General features: G+C 56.6%; 1 protein-coding gene across 2 annotated transcripts in view; it reads left to right on the forward strand.

The window, feature by feature from the left end:
* EPHB1 (EPH receptor B1) overlaps positions 1-13871 on the forward strand; it is a 119963-nt gene that overhangs the window by 28805 nt on the left and 77287 nt on the right. For both annotated transcript variants that reach the window (XM_064517076.1, XM_064517077.1), the window contains exons 2-3: positions 4838-4902; positions 12291-12972. In XM_064517076.1, the coding sequence (XP_064373146.1) occupies positions 4838-4902; positions 12291-12972 (747 nt within the window). The remainder of the gene's footprint in view (positions 1-4837; positions 4903-12290; positions 12973-13871) is intronic.

Consider the following 13871-nt stretch of genomic DNA (forward strand, 5'->3'; position numbering starts at 1 on the left):
GCTGCCTCTGCTGAGGCACCGAGAGGGGACTTGGCGTTCATCTGCGTACTGCATCAGTGGTGCAATCGATGGATGCCCTGCTGCAGGGCTGCTGCTGACTGGGCTGGACGTGCCTCTGTTTCTCCTTCTGTGTCCTGGCTTTCTCTGAGCCACCAGAGTTCAGCCACCGGCAGAGCTGGGCATGGGGTTTGTCACGCTCGGCTCTAGCCGCCTAGCAGCCCTTTGGCCTCGGTAGTTCTGGTCCATCTCTGGTCGGCCATCCGGAGAAGGATGTGCGTTTCCAGGGAGGCGTTCACGCCGTCTGTCCAAGACGTCCCTCGGGGCTGACTCGTGACCTGCAAAGCTTTGTCTCACCCGTGCCCGTCTGCGGCCCGCAGAAACCCTAACTGCTGTCCCTTTAGCGCAGGAGAGCCAGAAGGCCAGCCCGGGGGACGGAGGCTTGCGCGGCAGCCTGCGGTGTGGGCAGGGCTCACGAGGGCACTCGCGTTCCCGCGGACCTTCTGCCCGTGCCGCAGCCTGGGAGAGCGGGACGAGCGTGCCGGGCCGGCTGGGAGCCGGCGCAGCCCCGTGTGCCGGTGGGGCTCCCTGGCTGGGCGCTGAGCGCGGAGGAGAGGAGCGTTTGAGCAGGGAGTCGGCAGCCGAGACGGAGCGCGGCTCTCCCTGCCCTCTGGAAATTGGTCAAGATCCCCGGAAAAATTACACGCGGAGGAAAAGCCTCGTCGGTACTAACTGGTTGTGCGTCGCGTCAGACGGCCGGCTTGATCTTCACGGCTTGTTTTCTACCAGCCGATTGCGTCGCTTTCTTTCGGTCTTGGTTTTTACCCTGTTCTTGGTACGGTGAAAAAGGAGCGCTGCGGCTTTGCGCCGATGGAGCAGCTACGCGCGGGGCAGCGGGGCGAGGCGGGCGAGCGCTCTCTCGGGGGCAGTCGGTGCACGGAGGCGGCTCTCGCCGCGGGAGCTTTGCAAGAGCGCGGGCTGGGCGGTGGCTGTAGGGGGGCTGCTCTCCGCTCCCTTGACCCACCCGGGACGGGAGCCAAGGGGCTGCGCGGGTGCAGGCGGCTCCGGCCGGGCCATCCCTCGCTGTCCGCGGGGCGGGGACGAGCGCCCGGCGCGGCTCTCGCCGCCCACGTGGTGCGGAGGCTGGGGAAGGCGGGTAGCTACTTGCTCTCGGGGGAAAGGGGGAGATCGATCATCCCGCTTTGCTCCGAGAGCCATCAGAGCTCCCGCGCAGGAGCCGAGTGCCGTGGGTAATCCTGACGGGGCTTTGCGGTAAGCAAAAGGTGCACGGAAAGAAAAACCGTGCAGGGGACGGGGTGCCAAAAAAGGGGGGAGGGAGCAGCCGCGTGAGATGGAGGGGATGCTCCGAAGGGAAGCAGGGACAGGACCAAAAGCGCAGCCAGACCCGCGGGCTGAACTGGGCCAAGCGGGAGCAGAAACCCCAGCGGAGATGACAACAAGTGCGAGCGGAGTGGTGGTGGCGAGGCGTCCGCGAGGCTGCTCCGCTGATTAATGATGCTCGGACTCGGAGCCGCTGTAATCCTCTCATTAGCAGGCTGGGGAAAGTAATTTTACATTGGCCCCTGCCTGCTTTTCCCTCCTCGGCCCCTCTGCCGGGTGATTGATTGCTCGGTGCCGCTCGCGGGGTGCCAGCCGAGCCGGGGGGGTCCTCTCGTCCCCCCGCCGAGAGCCACAGTGTGCCCAGGCTGGCCCCGTGGCGGGTGTAGCATCCACAGCCTCGAGGAGGGGTGGGTTGGGTGGGTTTTTTTTCGGTACCTGGGTTTGAACGGCAGATTCATGCTCCCGACTGCGTTGCCCAGAGCCTGAGCTCCAGGTGTGAGCGCCGACGGCTCAGTCCTGCGTCCGTTCTCCGTGCTGACGTGGGACAAGGGACAACAGCGCCTGCAAACCAGCCCCCCTTTAACGGAAGGCATTTTGCAAGCCTTATCTACAAGCTGCTTGGCTGCAGACATCCCCGCGAGGTCTTCTCTTGGGAGTCACAGCATGACGTGGGGTCCAGAAGGTCAGAAGCAGCGGTTAGGGGCCATCTGGCCAGGGAAAGCAACCTTCCTGGAGCAGAGGGCCAAGTTTCCTTAAAATCTGGGCTCGTGCCTAGACAGTGTTGTTGGGAAAGCTTGGGGAGGCGCGAAAGGGAGATCTCTGGAGAGCCGTTGATGTCTGTGGCTTTGGGGGCATCGCTGCTGCTGCGCGCTGGGAAGATGCAGCCGCGGGGTCGGTGTCCCTAGGGGAGCTCCCTTGGAAAACCCGTGGCTGGAAATCTGTGGTAACCGCCCTGCTGCTAGATCCGGAGAGCTGGCCGTGGCATCTCGGGGGCGTCGGTGGAAAATTTTGGTTACTGGAGCAGGAAACGTGTGTAGGAGTCCCAGGAAGTGAAAGAAAATCAAGGATGGAGCACGTGGGCGTCCTGAGAGGCAGAGGGCTGGATGGAGGCTTGCTCTTCAGCGTCGTTTCTGGTGCCTGTGCCCTGGGAGTCACGGGATTTGGGTTAGCTCAGGGGGAGTTTGAGCTGAAAAGAAGGATTTAAATACATATATATATTTTTAAAGAACATTTTGCCAGGTTATGGATCTTTTTGCTAGAACTTTGTATTTGCTGCATGTGGCAAGGTCAGTTCTGACCTTGGGAATCGGAAGCAGAGTTTGAGCAGGAAATGGTCCGCAGAGGATCACCCTTCCAGGGCTGGCTTTCAGACCCTCTCTTTCTTTCTCAGACCGTTTTAGACACGTTTTGAGCTGCTGAAGTACAAGTTAGTAGCTGCGGTGACTGTGGCGGGACCTTTGGAAGTGTGACACCCGCCTCCGAAAGACGCAGAGTCCCGCTGGACAGGACGGAGCCTCCAAGGCGAAAGCTGTGGGAGCGGCTGTGCGAACGCGGTGCTGGCAGCGCCGCTGCTCCTTACCGCTTTGTTTCCCGAAAATAAAGGCTTTGGGGCTGTGGGCGTTTGGAGGAAGAGAATAGGAGGAAAAGGGCGAGTTTTCGGCAGGGGAGCGGGCCTCCTCGGGAGAGGAGGCTCCGCGCAGCTGGCCGGGCGCCCCTTCGGCCGCGCCGGGTGCCAAGGACCCGGCTGCTGCCGGCCACGGGGCCGCCGCTTTGTCCAGGTGCAAACTATTGTTCCTCCGGGCTGCGTTTACAAAGCAGAGCTGGAGAGCTGGGAAAAGGCTGCCCTTCCTGTGCCCCCCCGGCGGGTGTTTCGTGGGAGCCGCGGAGCCGAGCCGGCTTGCGGCAGGGGCAGCTCTCTGCATCCCGGCGGCTCCCTTCGCCCCCCAAAGCCCTCGCGCCGGGGGAGCGCCCGTGGGTGGCGGGCGGGCGGGCTCCCCGCGGGAACGGCGGTCCCCGTTTCCAGGCCGGAGCCGGGGGGGATAACCCTCTGCGGATAAACACGCGCGGAGAGCGCCCTTCCTGCGATTGAACGCGGCCGGCCCCTGCGTCGGAGGAGGGGCCCACGTGGAAAGACGGGATTTCGGGAGAGCGGGGTGATCTTTGCTGGTGGAAAGCAGCGGAGGTGTTTGCTCCCGTGTTTTCTGCGGAGGGTGGGAAGGCTGGGAACCGGGGGCGGGGGGGGGCCGGGATCGGTTCCCGGCCTGGCTATGCTTCCCGTGGCGGCTGTATTTAGCCGGGGGGCTTGGAGACGGCGGTCCGTGGGCTGCTGAGCTGGGGCCGTGATGCTTCCCAAGCTCCGGCGCCCCTTCTTGCTGCGGATTTGGGTGGCTTTCCTTGCTCGCCCGCCCTCGTGGCCGGCGCTGACCTCCACGGGAGCGTTCATCGGGAGAGGCAGGGTGGAGGGATCCCGGTCACGTGCCTTCGCCTTCCCATCCCGGAGCCGTGGGCCGGAAAGGTCGATGGGAGGTTCTCGTTTCCCGCTGGCCGCGGCGTTCCCGGGGAAGCGAAGAGCGGCAGCCGCAGCAGTCCCCGTCCTCTGGTGCGCTGCCCGGGAGCCTGGCTGCTCGTCCCGGGGGGAACCGCTGCCTGCCGGAGCGGGAAGCGGAGCAGCCGGGAGGGACGGGGGAGCGGGCGTTCGGGCGAGACCCGGGGGTCGGGCAGGTTGATCTGCCTGCTGAAAACAAATGAAACCTGGAGGGTTTTTCCCATCTGCTTCTCTACGTCGTCGTTCTCACTATTCTTCTTTCGTGTTACTCTTTAAAAAAAAAAAACAACATAAATTAGGGAGATGTCAGCCGAATTGCAGCTCTTTAATATTTCCCATCAAATCCGCCATCAAAGGGGCCCCCAGCAGAGGCACGTCGCTCCTGCGATCTGATTTTTATTCACGTATTTGAAATCACTTTGTCAGATAATAACTGTGTGCAACAACAGCTCGGCGCATCAGACTGATGCTGGCGTGTAAAACGGGCCGTGTAACGTCGCCGAGCGGAGCAGCCGGCGAGCCGGGCAGGGCCCGCGGGAGCCGCGGGGCTCTCCGGGTGGACGCTGCCCGCCCAGGAGGGGTTTCTCCCAGGCTCCTCCGGCTTCCCAGGAATTAATGGCAAATTGCCATGAGGATTTTAACAGGTGCTTTTGTACGTGCATGTAATACACATGCTTTTTCTTTTTTTTGCTTTTTTTTTGTTGTTGTTGATAATGCTGTTTTCCTCTCCTAAACTTGGGAGATTCAAAAATACCCCGAGGTGGCAGCACGGGTTAAGTTCACACCCCGATATGTTTGCAGGGAGTCTGGGTCTGCGCCGTTTATCTTGGAGTGAATCTGGCTTTAGCTCATTCCCTGTATTTGGGGGCCGATTGCATTATTTCTGCTTGTAACTTCAGTGAAAACTCCTGAAGTAACTAACTCGTCTGTTTTTGTTCTCTTGTGTGTCCTCAGAAACCTTGATGGATACCCGGACGGCGACCGCTGAGCTGGGCTGGACTGCGAACCCGCCTTCAGGGGTAAGTGGTGGCCGCAGAACTGCCGCCTGCCTTCGCGTGTGTAAGACCTCGCAGGTTTTTTCTTGGAGTGTTGATTCACATCACTTTTTCAAAGCAAGGCGGTGATGCTGGTGGCCTCCTACGCTTGGGCAGAGATAGGGATTCCCACAAGCTGCCAGCCGGCGCAGGAGACATCCGCCTGCAAAAGCAGATACAGACCCAAGCAGCCCTCCTTATGGGATAACAGCATAAATACTGTTCCAGAAGTCCTCAACTGCGGAAAATCCTTAATTTGTTACCTGTTCAGGGGAGCGATACCTCTAGTGGGAGCAAACTGCAGAGAACAGCTTATCCTAGGGGGAAGGAGCGGAGATGATGCTGTTTCCTTCTTTGCTTCTCAGGTCTTTTGGGATGCCTCTGCCCTTCAGGGGATGTAGCTGAACAAGTCTCAGCGCGGTAGCAGAGAGGAAAGGGTCTTAAGGGGGACAGGAGGGAGAGGGAGGTTGTCCCTTCTGTTTTTCCCTTGCCTCGCAAGGAACCTTTGAAGAATCAATGAATGAGATCAAAAGATGAAGGACAGCTGCTCCCTGACAGCTGCCCACCTCCCCAGCCGTCTGATTCCAGCCTAGCAGCGCGAGAGGAGGAAATGCCGAGGAAGCCTTTTTCCTAAGGCACATCTTAAACGGAGGCAGCACCGCTTGGAAGTCCTGGCACCTACCTGAAAGGAGAAGCGGGTGCTGGCCTGCTTCCCGAAAGTCCTTCCCCTGAGGAGGAGGAGGTATCCTTGCGTAGCGTTGCCTGCAGACACAGAGAACGCCTTTGGTGCTTGGGGGGCTGTTCTGACCCTCCAGAGAAGAGAGAGGTTTCTTCAGAGGCCGAATGCAGTTAGACTTATTTGTTTGTTTGTTTATCTATTTATTTTGATGCTGCGTTGATCTTTTGAGCACAGGCATAGAAAGCGACCGCTTCCCGAGTGTGAGGGAGAGAAGTTCATGAGTCCAGGTCCAGCTGGGAAGTATCTCCTGTTGCTGAAGCGTTGTTTTGTTGTTTCCACGCCATAAGGGAATGTAGCCTTTCGACACCTCTGGGCGTAAAGCTGGAGGCACCAAAACCGGTTTGGAAGCTCTTGGCCAACATGCCTCAGCCTGAATATTGCAAAAGCCAGGTGTGGTGCTAGCTGCTCCTTGCCTCCTGCTTCTGTCGTGACAGTGCCTTGGCCCCAGCTCAGGCCTCTCCGTGGCTAGGAGGAGGCAGCTCACCTCCGGCCCTGCTCCCTCTGAGCCTGTGCAGTGCCTCGGCAGCCCAGCAGATCCTTTTGGGTGAGGTCAGGCTGAGCCTTGGCCCCTCGCCGGCGTGTCCAGGCGGGACGTATCCCCGTGTCGCAGGCGTGTAGCGGCGTGCGCCGTCCCCCGGGCTCTTGGGCGCTGCTGGTCTCTGCTCTCCCCAGCTGTGTGGTGGGGAGGGTGCTTCTCACCTGGCAGGCAGGACCGTGTTTCTTCAAACTTATTTCGAGTTTGAAGCTTTCCTCCATCCAGACAGGTCCCTGGACGCGCTCCTCCCCTTGTGTTTCGCCTTCCAGGTAGGCTGTTCAGCTGGGTCACTGCTCTCCATGCTCCCGCTCGTGCGTTCGCTCTCTTTCTGTACCAAAGGGCTTGTAATTAGGAGACATTAGCAGGCTCAAAACAGCTTTCATACCTGGAACATCATCCATAATTGCACTCAGCAGTGCTCTTCCCTGGCTATTAATGTCACTTTTATGAAGTAATGAGGAACAAAACACCCTGAGGCACTTAAAACATCTTTTTTATATAATATGAGTCTTTGAGGAATGGAGGCATAAAATAACCTGACTCACATTCCCCTGACAGAGAAAGTGATAGACAAAGACAGGAGCAGACAGGGGGGAGAAGATCACTTGGAAAGGTGGGTGCGAGCTTAATAGATAGGCATTCCAGATTGGTAGATAGCAGGTTGGGTAGAGATGGGTACAGCAGCAGGGGGGATGCTCAGGTGGGCCAGTGGTTGGTTTGAGAGATGGATGGCTCCGTTAAATCAGTGGAAATTAGAGAGGCAGGTAAATGCCTCGGAGAAAAATCTAATATATTTTATTTAGTCGTGTGTGTTATCTCGGTAGACCCTTTCAGTGTGGAGGGTTCATCCCTGAGGCCTGAAGGACATGGTACCAAACAAGAAAGCGTACGAGCCAGTGTCCTCGTTAGGGCTCAGCTGTGGCTTGGCCAGGTTTTCTAAAGAAAACACCTTCCATATAGTCACCAAAGCTACATGGCATAGCTTTAAAATAAATAAATAAATAAATAAAACACCCCCAAAACTAGTATCACGGATATGCAGTGGACACTGAATCCTGTCCAGGTGTGTAAGAGGCCCTTGAAACATAGTGTTTTACAAGTGTTTTGAAAGATCTGGACTGGGTAGCATATACCCAGGCGATGGGGTATAAATACGGTTGGGCGTTGTTGGAAGGCCTCCCAAGGCGAGCACGGCGCTCGCGTTGTGAACTGCGGTGGCATTGCCCTCCGCGACGTGGCAGCGCAAAGCCTTTCCCAGCCCGCGATGGGCTTTTACAAGTGTGTTTATTTGCTCTTTTGGAAAATATTTAAAAATACCAAGTCTTTTATGGAAAAAAAAGAAGTAGTCCGTACGTTTGTTGGAGAGTGTACTTTTGGTTGTGAAATGGTGCTGCTTGCATCTACCGCGAGAAACAGGCTGGGAACCGCTGTTGTCCCTTTGGCTTTCCCGTGGACAAAGCACTTAAGAGAAGGTCTCACTGTGGTCTGGGGCTTGCTGTTTTTTATATATTTGGTGGTAGGTGCTGGTCTCAGCGCTTGCCCTGCGTTCCTGAAAAATCAGAGCTCGTGGTCTGAGCCTTTCTTAGTGGCACCACTTCACTGGGCAGATGTGAAGCATTTCAAGGCTATTTTGGACTCTTGGAGTGACCTCCCATGCCGTCTTTGGGACCCAGCTATAACGGGGATTCATTGGTTTTACAGCTTTCTGATCATTCAGCCTGAAATTCAGACAAACCTGAAGGATGAAAGAACGTTGCCTGTGGATACACAATTAAATAAACATGTGTATATGTGAACACACATAAGTGCGTATACATACATAATTAAAATGAAATACATAATACTTCTCCATTCCTGCACTGAGGCTGTAACTTCTGTTTTAACTAAACAGAAATTTATCCTTAGAAAACTCTTAGGTCTAGCTCTGTCGGCGCTGCCCAGTAGTTAACCAAGCTCGCTGTTCAGAAAGCGGGCATTGCTTTTTGTTTTTTACGCTTTTCGTCTGATGCATGCAGTAGCCTTTAGAAGCTATCCAGTTACAGCACTGAGTTTCAGGTTTTGTTCGGTTTAATAATTGACACTAAATATTCGGATAAGGGCTGTCCGGAGCCGGGGGTGCCGGTGAGGGTTTGCAGTGTTGTGGTTCGCCCAAACGGCCCCAGCTGTGTCCCAGTCTGATGCAGTCCCACGAAGATGTGTGTGGCTTTTTGCTTGCATTTAGGTCAATGAAGACCCCAACTTTGCTTGGTGTTTTCTCGTTTTTAGTTTTCATTTACCGAAAAACGTTGTCTCCCCTTACCGTGGGTTTTCACACCTGGTGGTGTTCGGAGAGGTGTGCTGCAGACTCTTGGGAGCTGGGCTAATGCGTCGGAAACGGATGCTTTCAAACTGGTGTTTGCAAGAGGCAGAAGGAAGTTCCTACAGGAAATACGGCATTTTGGCTGCGGCAAGTCGTGCAGGACAGGAGGGATCTGCGGACTTTCTGCAGTCCTGGCTCTCTGACCCACCAGCATGTCTCGAGTAGGGGCTGGGGGAGGTTGCTTGCTGGAAGGCGCTCTAGGTTATCTGCTGCGTGGGAGAGTTTGATCCTAACTTGAGGAGCTGATGGTGGCCCCTTCCTGCCCGCTCGCTGCTGGTGACCCGTCTCTCTCTCTCTCTCTTTTTTTTTTTTTTTTGCTTTTCTTTGCTTTTGTGTCTTTTTTTTATTATTATTTTTTATGCAAGGGATTAGTGGCAGGCAGATTTCAGAGCGGTCTCCTTGGCCGCCTGTGGCAATGTCTTCTGCTGGCTGGCTGTGCGTGGCAGGAAGGGTCGTTCCTCGTCGGAGAGACGGCGATTCAGGTGCTTCTTTCCACAGTCGTGCAAGGGGTGAGCTTTGCTTTCCTGTGCAGCTCCCCGCGGGGAGAAAATGTGGTTTTACACGGAGCAGGGTCTGTCGAGGCCCCCAGGACAGGCACAGGCAGGTTCAGAGATGGGCAGATAGTGGCGGGGATGACAGATGGGGCCTCGCTGCCGGCAGCAGGCCATCTAGGCAGGTGAGGAGGAGAAGACCTGGACGGACACAGCGAGACACTGCACAGCCCCTGGCTACGGGGAGATAAGGCAAAAGGAGGCCAAAGAGGCAGGAGACAGCAGATAACGAGCTAGATGGATGGGTGTGCTGACAGATAATATAGCGATAAGCAGCAGGTAAAAGGGGAAAACAGAAGCAAAGAAGCAAGAGGGAGAAAAGCAGCAATTGTCTATAGAGGGGGCCTCCCTTGCTTTTTTGGCCCCCTTTTCCCGCTTTGCCTTTGGTGTGTTTTCTCTCTTGTCCTGCTGACACCGCTCTTCCGATGGCCTTTGCTTCTCCCAAGGGCAGGCTCTGCTCACCCTGCAAGTGGCTTTTGGGGGGCTGCATCGCTGTGCTGCAGCACGGCCTCTTCTCGTTTCGCCTAGGGCCGGAGGCACGCTGCTCGCATCGATATCCTCCTCCCGCCGTACCCGCGTCCCGCCCGGGGCAAGGTTAGAAGATCAGGGGCTGGGAAGCCGCCAGGACGTGGGCACTCCTTGAAGGCTCCCCGCTGGGAGTGCGTTACATCTCAGCAGAGACGGGGAGGAGCGTTGCCTTAATGCCCAAGCGCCCCGTGAATTATTTAGCGGGATCTTGTCGAAACAATGAATTTGTCACCGTTGGAGCGCTGGCCGCTACAGGCAGCGTGGCACGGGGGCTTCCAGCCGCCACGAGCTGCCGCTGGTTAGTGCCCGCCGCAGGCTCCGGTGGGAGCGTTGCGTCTGGCCCCAACCTTCGGGCAGGCTTGAGAGCTGGCCTGGTGCTCCCAGCTGCACGACGGGGTTTGCGGCTTCCCCGCGTTCGTCGTGGGAGCTGTAGGGCTGATACGGCGCCGGAGGGCTCCTGCGGCCGGGGCACGCGTGTTCGGTTCCTCTCCCGCACTCGGCCCCGTAGGAGGATCTCTGCTTCCTCTCTCTTCCCCTGCTACGCAGCCCGTGCTGCTCGGTTGTCTTGAACCAGGAGCACCGATGTACAGCCGTTCGGGCGAGAGCGTGTTGAGCCGCTCTGGCAGCACTCCCGTAGGTGCTGGGACATCCCCAGAAGGTCCAGGCAGGTTCCTGCTCCACTGGTATCTTTTGCAGCTGCTGGGTCCCGGCTTGCTCCGTTTGTCCACGCTGCTGCCACAGGCGGTTCCTTCAAAGCAGAGCAAGCCCACAGCCTGGAGGTGTTCGGCAGACGCGTCCCGTGCGTTGTGGGTGAGACCCGCCTGCGGGCTCTGTCCCGTTTTAACTGCAGCTTTCTTGGTGGCAAACCGTGGCGGTTCCTACCTGAGGTGCTCCTCTGCCAGGAGACCTGACTCTGGGAGCCCCGCGTGTTGGGTGCCGAAAGCGTGGCAAGGTCTGCTGGCATCTCTCGACTCCAAATCTGAGATTCGAAGCTCCACTTGCAATCCAAAGAAACACGGGGAACGGTCTGTGGAAAGAGCTGGAGAGCGCCGGCGTCTCGAATAAAACAACGTTGTCTGGGGCCTCCTCCCGCGCGCGGGTGAGCGCTGGCCGGGGCGTGAGAGGAGCCGTGCCGGAGGGAGGGGACGCCTCCTGCGGAGCTCGGCCAGGGAACGCGGCGGCAGGGCCGATGGCGGGCGGGCGCTGCGAGGCAGACCGTGGTGTGGCGTTAACTGGATGATGGCCTATAACGCGGAGCTCCGCGTGGGCGGGGAAACGATGCCAAGCCGGCCGGGCCGGGCGGACTTTGCAGCTTGCTCGTATGAAAAGGTGCTTTGTAACGAAAGGACGTTGAATTTGCGCACTGTGTCCTGTGTGAAGCGTAGGCTCGCGCTGCTTCTGTGGCGCAGGATGACGAGGGGCAGAGCTCAGCTCGATGGATGAGTTTGCCCGTCTTTATTGCTGGTTTGGTAAACATCGCTTCACAACAATGCGCAACCTTGAGCCATGATCTTTGCTTAAGCTTACGAGAGCTCAATAGTTAGACCTGGGAGCAAATATTCTGACTCATTTGTTGGCAGTGTGCGCTGCGAGAGGATTGTGTTTTAAAAAAATAATGTATTTTTTTACATCAATGCTGCAGTTCACAAGGTGGGAACTTAGGCAGCAGATGAGAAATGTGATTGTTTAAAGGGAAAAGGAAGAGAATAAAAATCTGCAAAATTGCAGTGTTGGTCTTGTTTCCTCACCAGGAAGAGCTGAGATACAGGGCAGCCCAGCATTACCCATTTTGCCGTGTGGGTGTGTGCGGTTGTGCCCCCACATAAGTGTATGTAAATGTGTGCAAGTGTTTCTATAGTGTCTCTCCTAGAAATTATGCATGATGTTCACAGTGCTGCTTAAAGACTGCCATATGAATAATGCTGTTATGAGGAGACTGTAAACATGGATTAGTTAAAATGAATGGATTATGAGGTTGTAAATCTGTCTGTGGGACTCTAATGCCATCGTAGACTATTCACAGTTTGCTGCTGTCCCTTAATTGAAATTGTAGCCAAGATTATATTAATGCCTCCTATAAATCGAATCGCAAATCTATATTCTCTCCCTTGCAGCTGCAGTGTGGCTTTGGTTTGGTTTTGTTTTATTTTTTTGCCCACGGAAGTGAGACTGTTCTGCCTCGAGCCTGGGGTCACACGTTCTGCAGCCCAGGCATCGAGTCGGTCTTAATAAAGACATAGTCTCGCGTAGTGCTTTCCCTCCCACTTCTGAGTGCACGGACCATCTTTCTTTCCACTTTTATGTCCTCCCAGGCTTCTGGAGGCAGCTAATGCAATTGTCCACATGGAAAAGACATTTGAGGAGATAAGGGGATGAAGGAAGCAGGCAATCAGGTGTTTCTGTTTGGGGCTCTGCCAGCAAGTGGCCTGCTGCGGCTGGAGCCCTTCTGTTTCTGTTTTGTCCCAAGATTAAATTCATTAAGAAACTCAAGTGTGATTTTTGCCTTGTGGTCCCAGGGGTGAAAGCCAGACACGCTCGCTCAGAGCCCTCCTTTCACCCCAGCCCTGCCCTGCCTAGAGTGACCAGCGTCTCCGTGGGCTCGTGGGCCATGCACGTTCCCTCTGCCTCCCTCTCACAGCCTCTTTCTTCTCCTTTCTGCAGTGGGAAGAAGTCAGCGGCTACGACGAGAACCTGAACACCATCCGTACGTACCAGGTGTGCAATGTCTTCGAGCCGAACCAGAACAACTGGCTCCTCACCACGTTCATCAACCGGCGCGGCGCTCACCGCATCTACACGGAGATGCGCTTCACTGTGCGAGACTGCAGCAGCCTCCCCAACGTTCCCGGCTCCTGCAAGGAAACCTTCAACCTCTACTACTACGAGACAGACTCTGTCATTGCCACCAAGAAGTCAGCCTTCTGGACGGAGGCACCCTACCTCAAAGTGGACACCATTGCTGCTGACGAGAGCTTCTCCCAGGTGGACTTTGGGGGCCGGCTGATGAAGGTGAACACAGAAGTGAGAAGCTTTGGGCCCCTGACCCGCAACGGCTTTTACCTGGCTTTCCAGGACTACGGGGCTTGTATGTCTCTGTTGTCAGTCAGGGTCTTCTTCAAGAAGTGCCCTAGCGTGGTGCAGAACTTTGCCATTTTCCCAGAGACGATGACAGGAGCAGAAAGCACCTCGCTGGTGACTGCCCGGGGCACCTGCATCCCCAACGCTGAGGAAGTGGATGTGCCCATTAAACTGTACTGTAACGGGGATGGGGAGTGGATGGTTCCCATCGGCCGCTGCACTTGCAAGGCTGGTTACGAGCCGGAGAACAACGTGGCTTGCAAAGGTAAGGCTGGCCTGGGTTGCGCGAGGTGCTTTGTGCTAGCTCTGCTAACGAATGGTCTGTCCGCAGCCAAGCTGCTGTGGGCCACGTCTGTTGGGGACTCGGCTCTGCACCGGTTACCTGCCGCGAAGCAGCCTGGCTTTCGGGCGGTGGTTTGGGAGCCGTAGTGCAGAGCGCTCTCACCCACGCGCGGCCGCGGGCACCGAAAACCAGAGGTCCGGGAGTGGTGCAGTGCTGCTGAGACCGCTGTGCCGTGCGTTTCACCCTGACCAGAGCAGGCGGGACAGCTGGTGTGTGTCACTTCTGCCCGTGCCTGAGGGACCCTGGAGCTTTGTGGGGTCTTTGTGGAGTAGGTACGTGTAGGCTGGCGTCGGGAATGCTTACCTGGAAGCTGCCGCTAAGCAAGGAGGCCTTAGAGGAACGGCGTCAATGGAAAACAGCGCGTGTAGACATCCAGTGAACGTAGCTTGTGTGTGTGTAAATGGAGCCGTCATGAACGTGGTGTCCTGTTTGTTTAATCTGGAGCTCACCTAAAGGGTTGAATCCAATCCTCGGCGCTCCTTTGGAGGTTTTAGGTGGCTGATGACCGCAGGGCAGCCCGTGCCTTTCTCGGCGTGGGAGGGCTCTGGCCCCAGTGTTGCTCTGGGGACAGTGGGGCACGTGGAGGCACTTGTGCCCGTGCCTCGTTCCCTGGTCTGGAAGGGTCCAGAGCAGCCTCCTCCTACATGGATGGGATTGTGAGGATAAGGTGTTCCTGGAGGAAAACTTTCCCTTACAAACTAAGATGCTGGCCGGTGCTCTGTGAGGGCCCATCTTGATTTTCTCCGTGCTGCGTGGCTGCTTTTCGGGTGGGGTGTGTTTGTCCTGCTGCTGTGATCCCGCGCTGGTGATTCCCCTGCTAA

Source organism: Dromaius novaehollandiae, chromosome 9 (genome assembly GCF_036370855.1).
Source record: "Dromaius novaehollandiae isolate bDroNov1 chromosome 9, bDroNov1.hap1, whole genome shotgun sequence".
Classification (NCBI taxonomy): Eukaryota; Metazoa; Chordata; class Aves; order Casuariiformes; family Dromaiidae; genus Dromaius; species Dromaius novaehollandiae.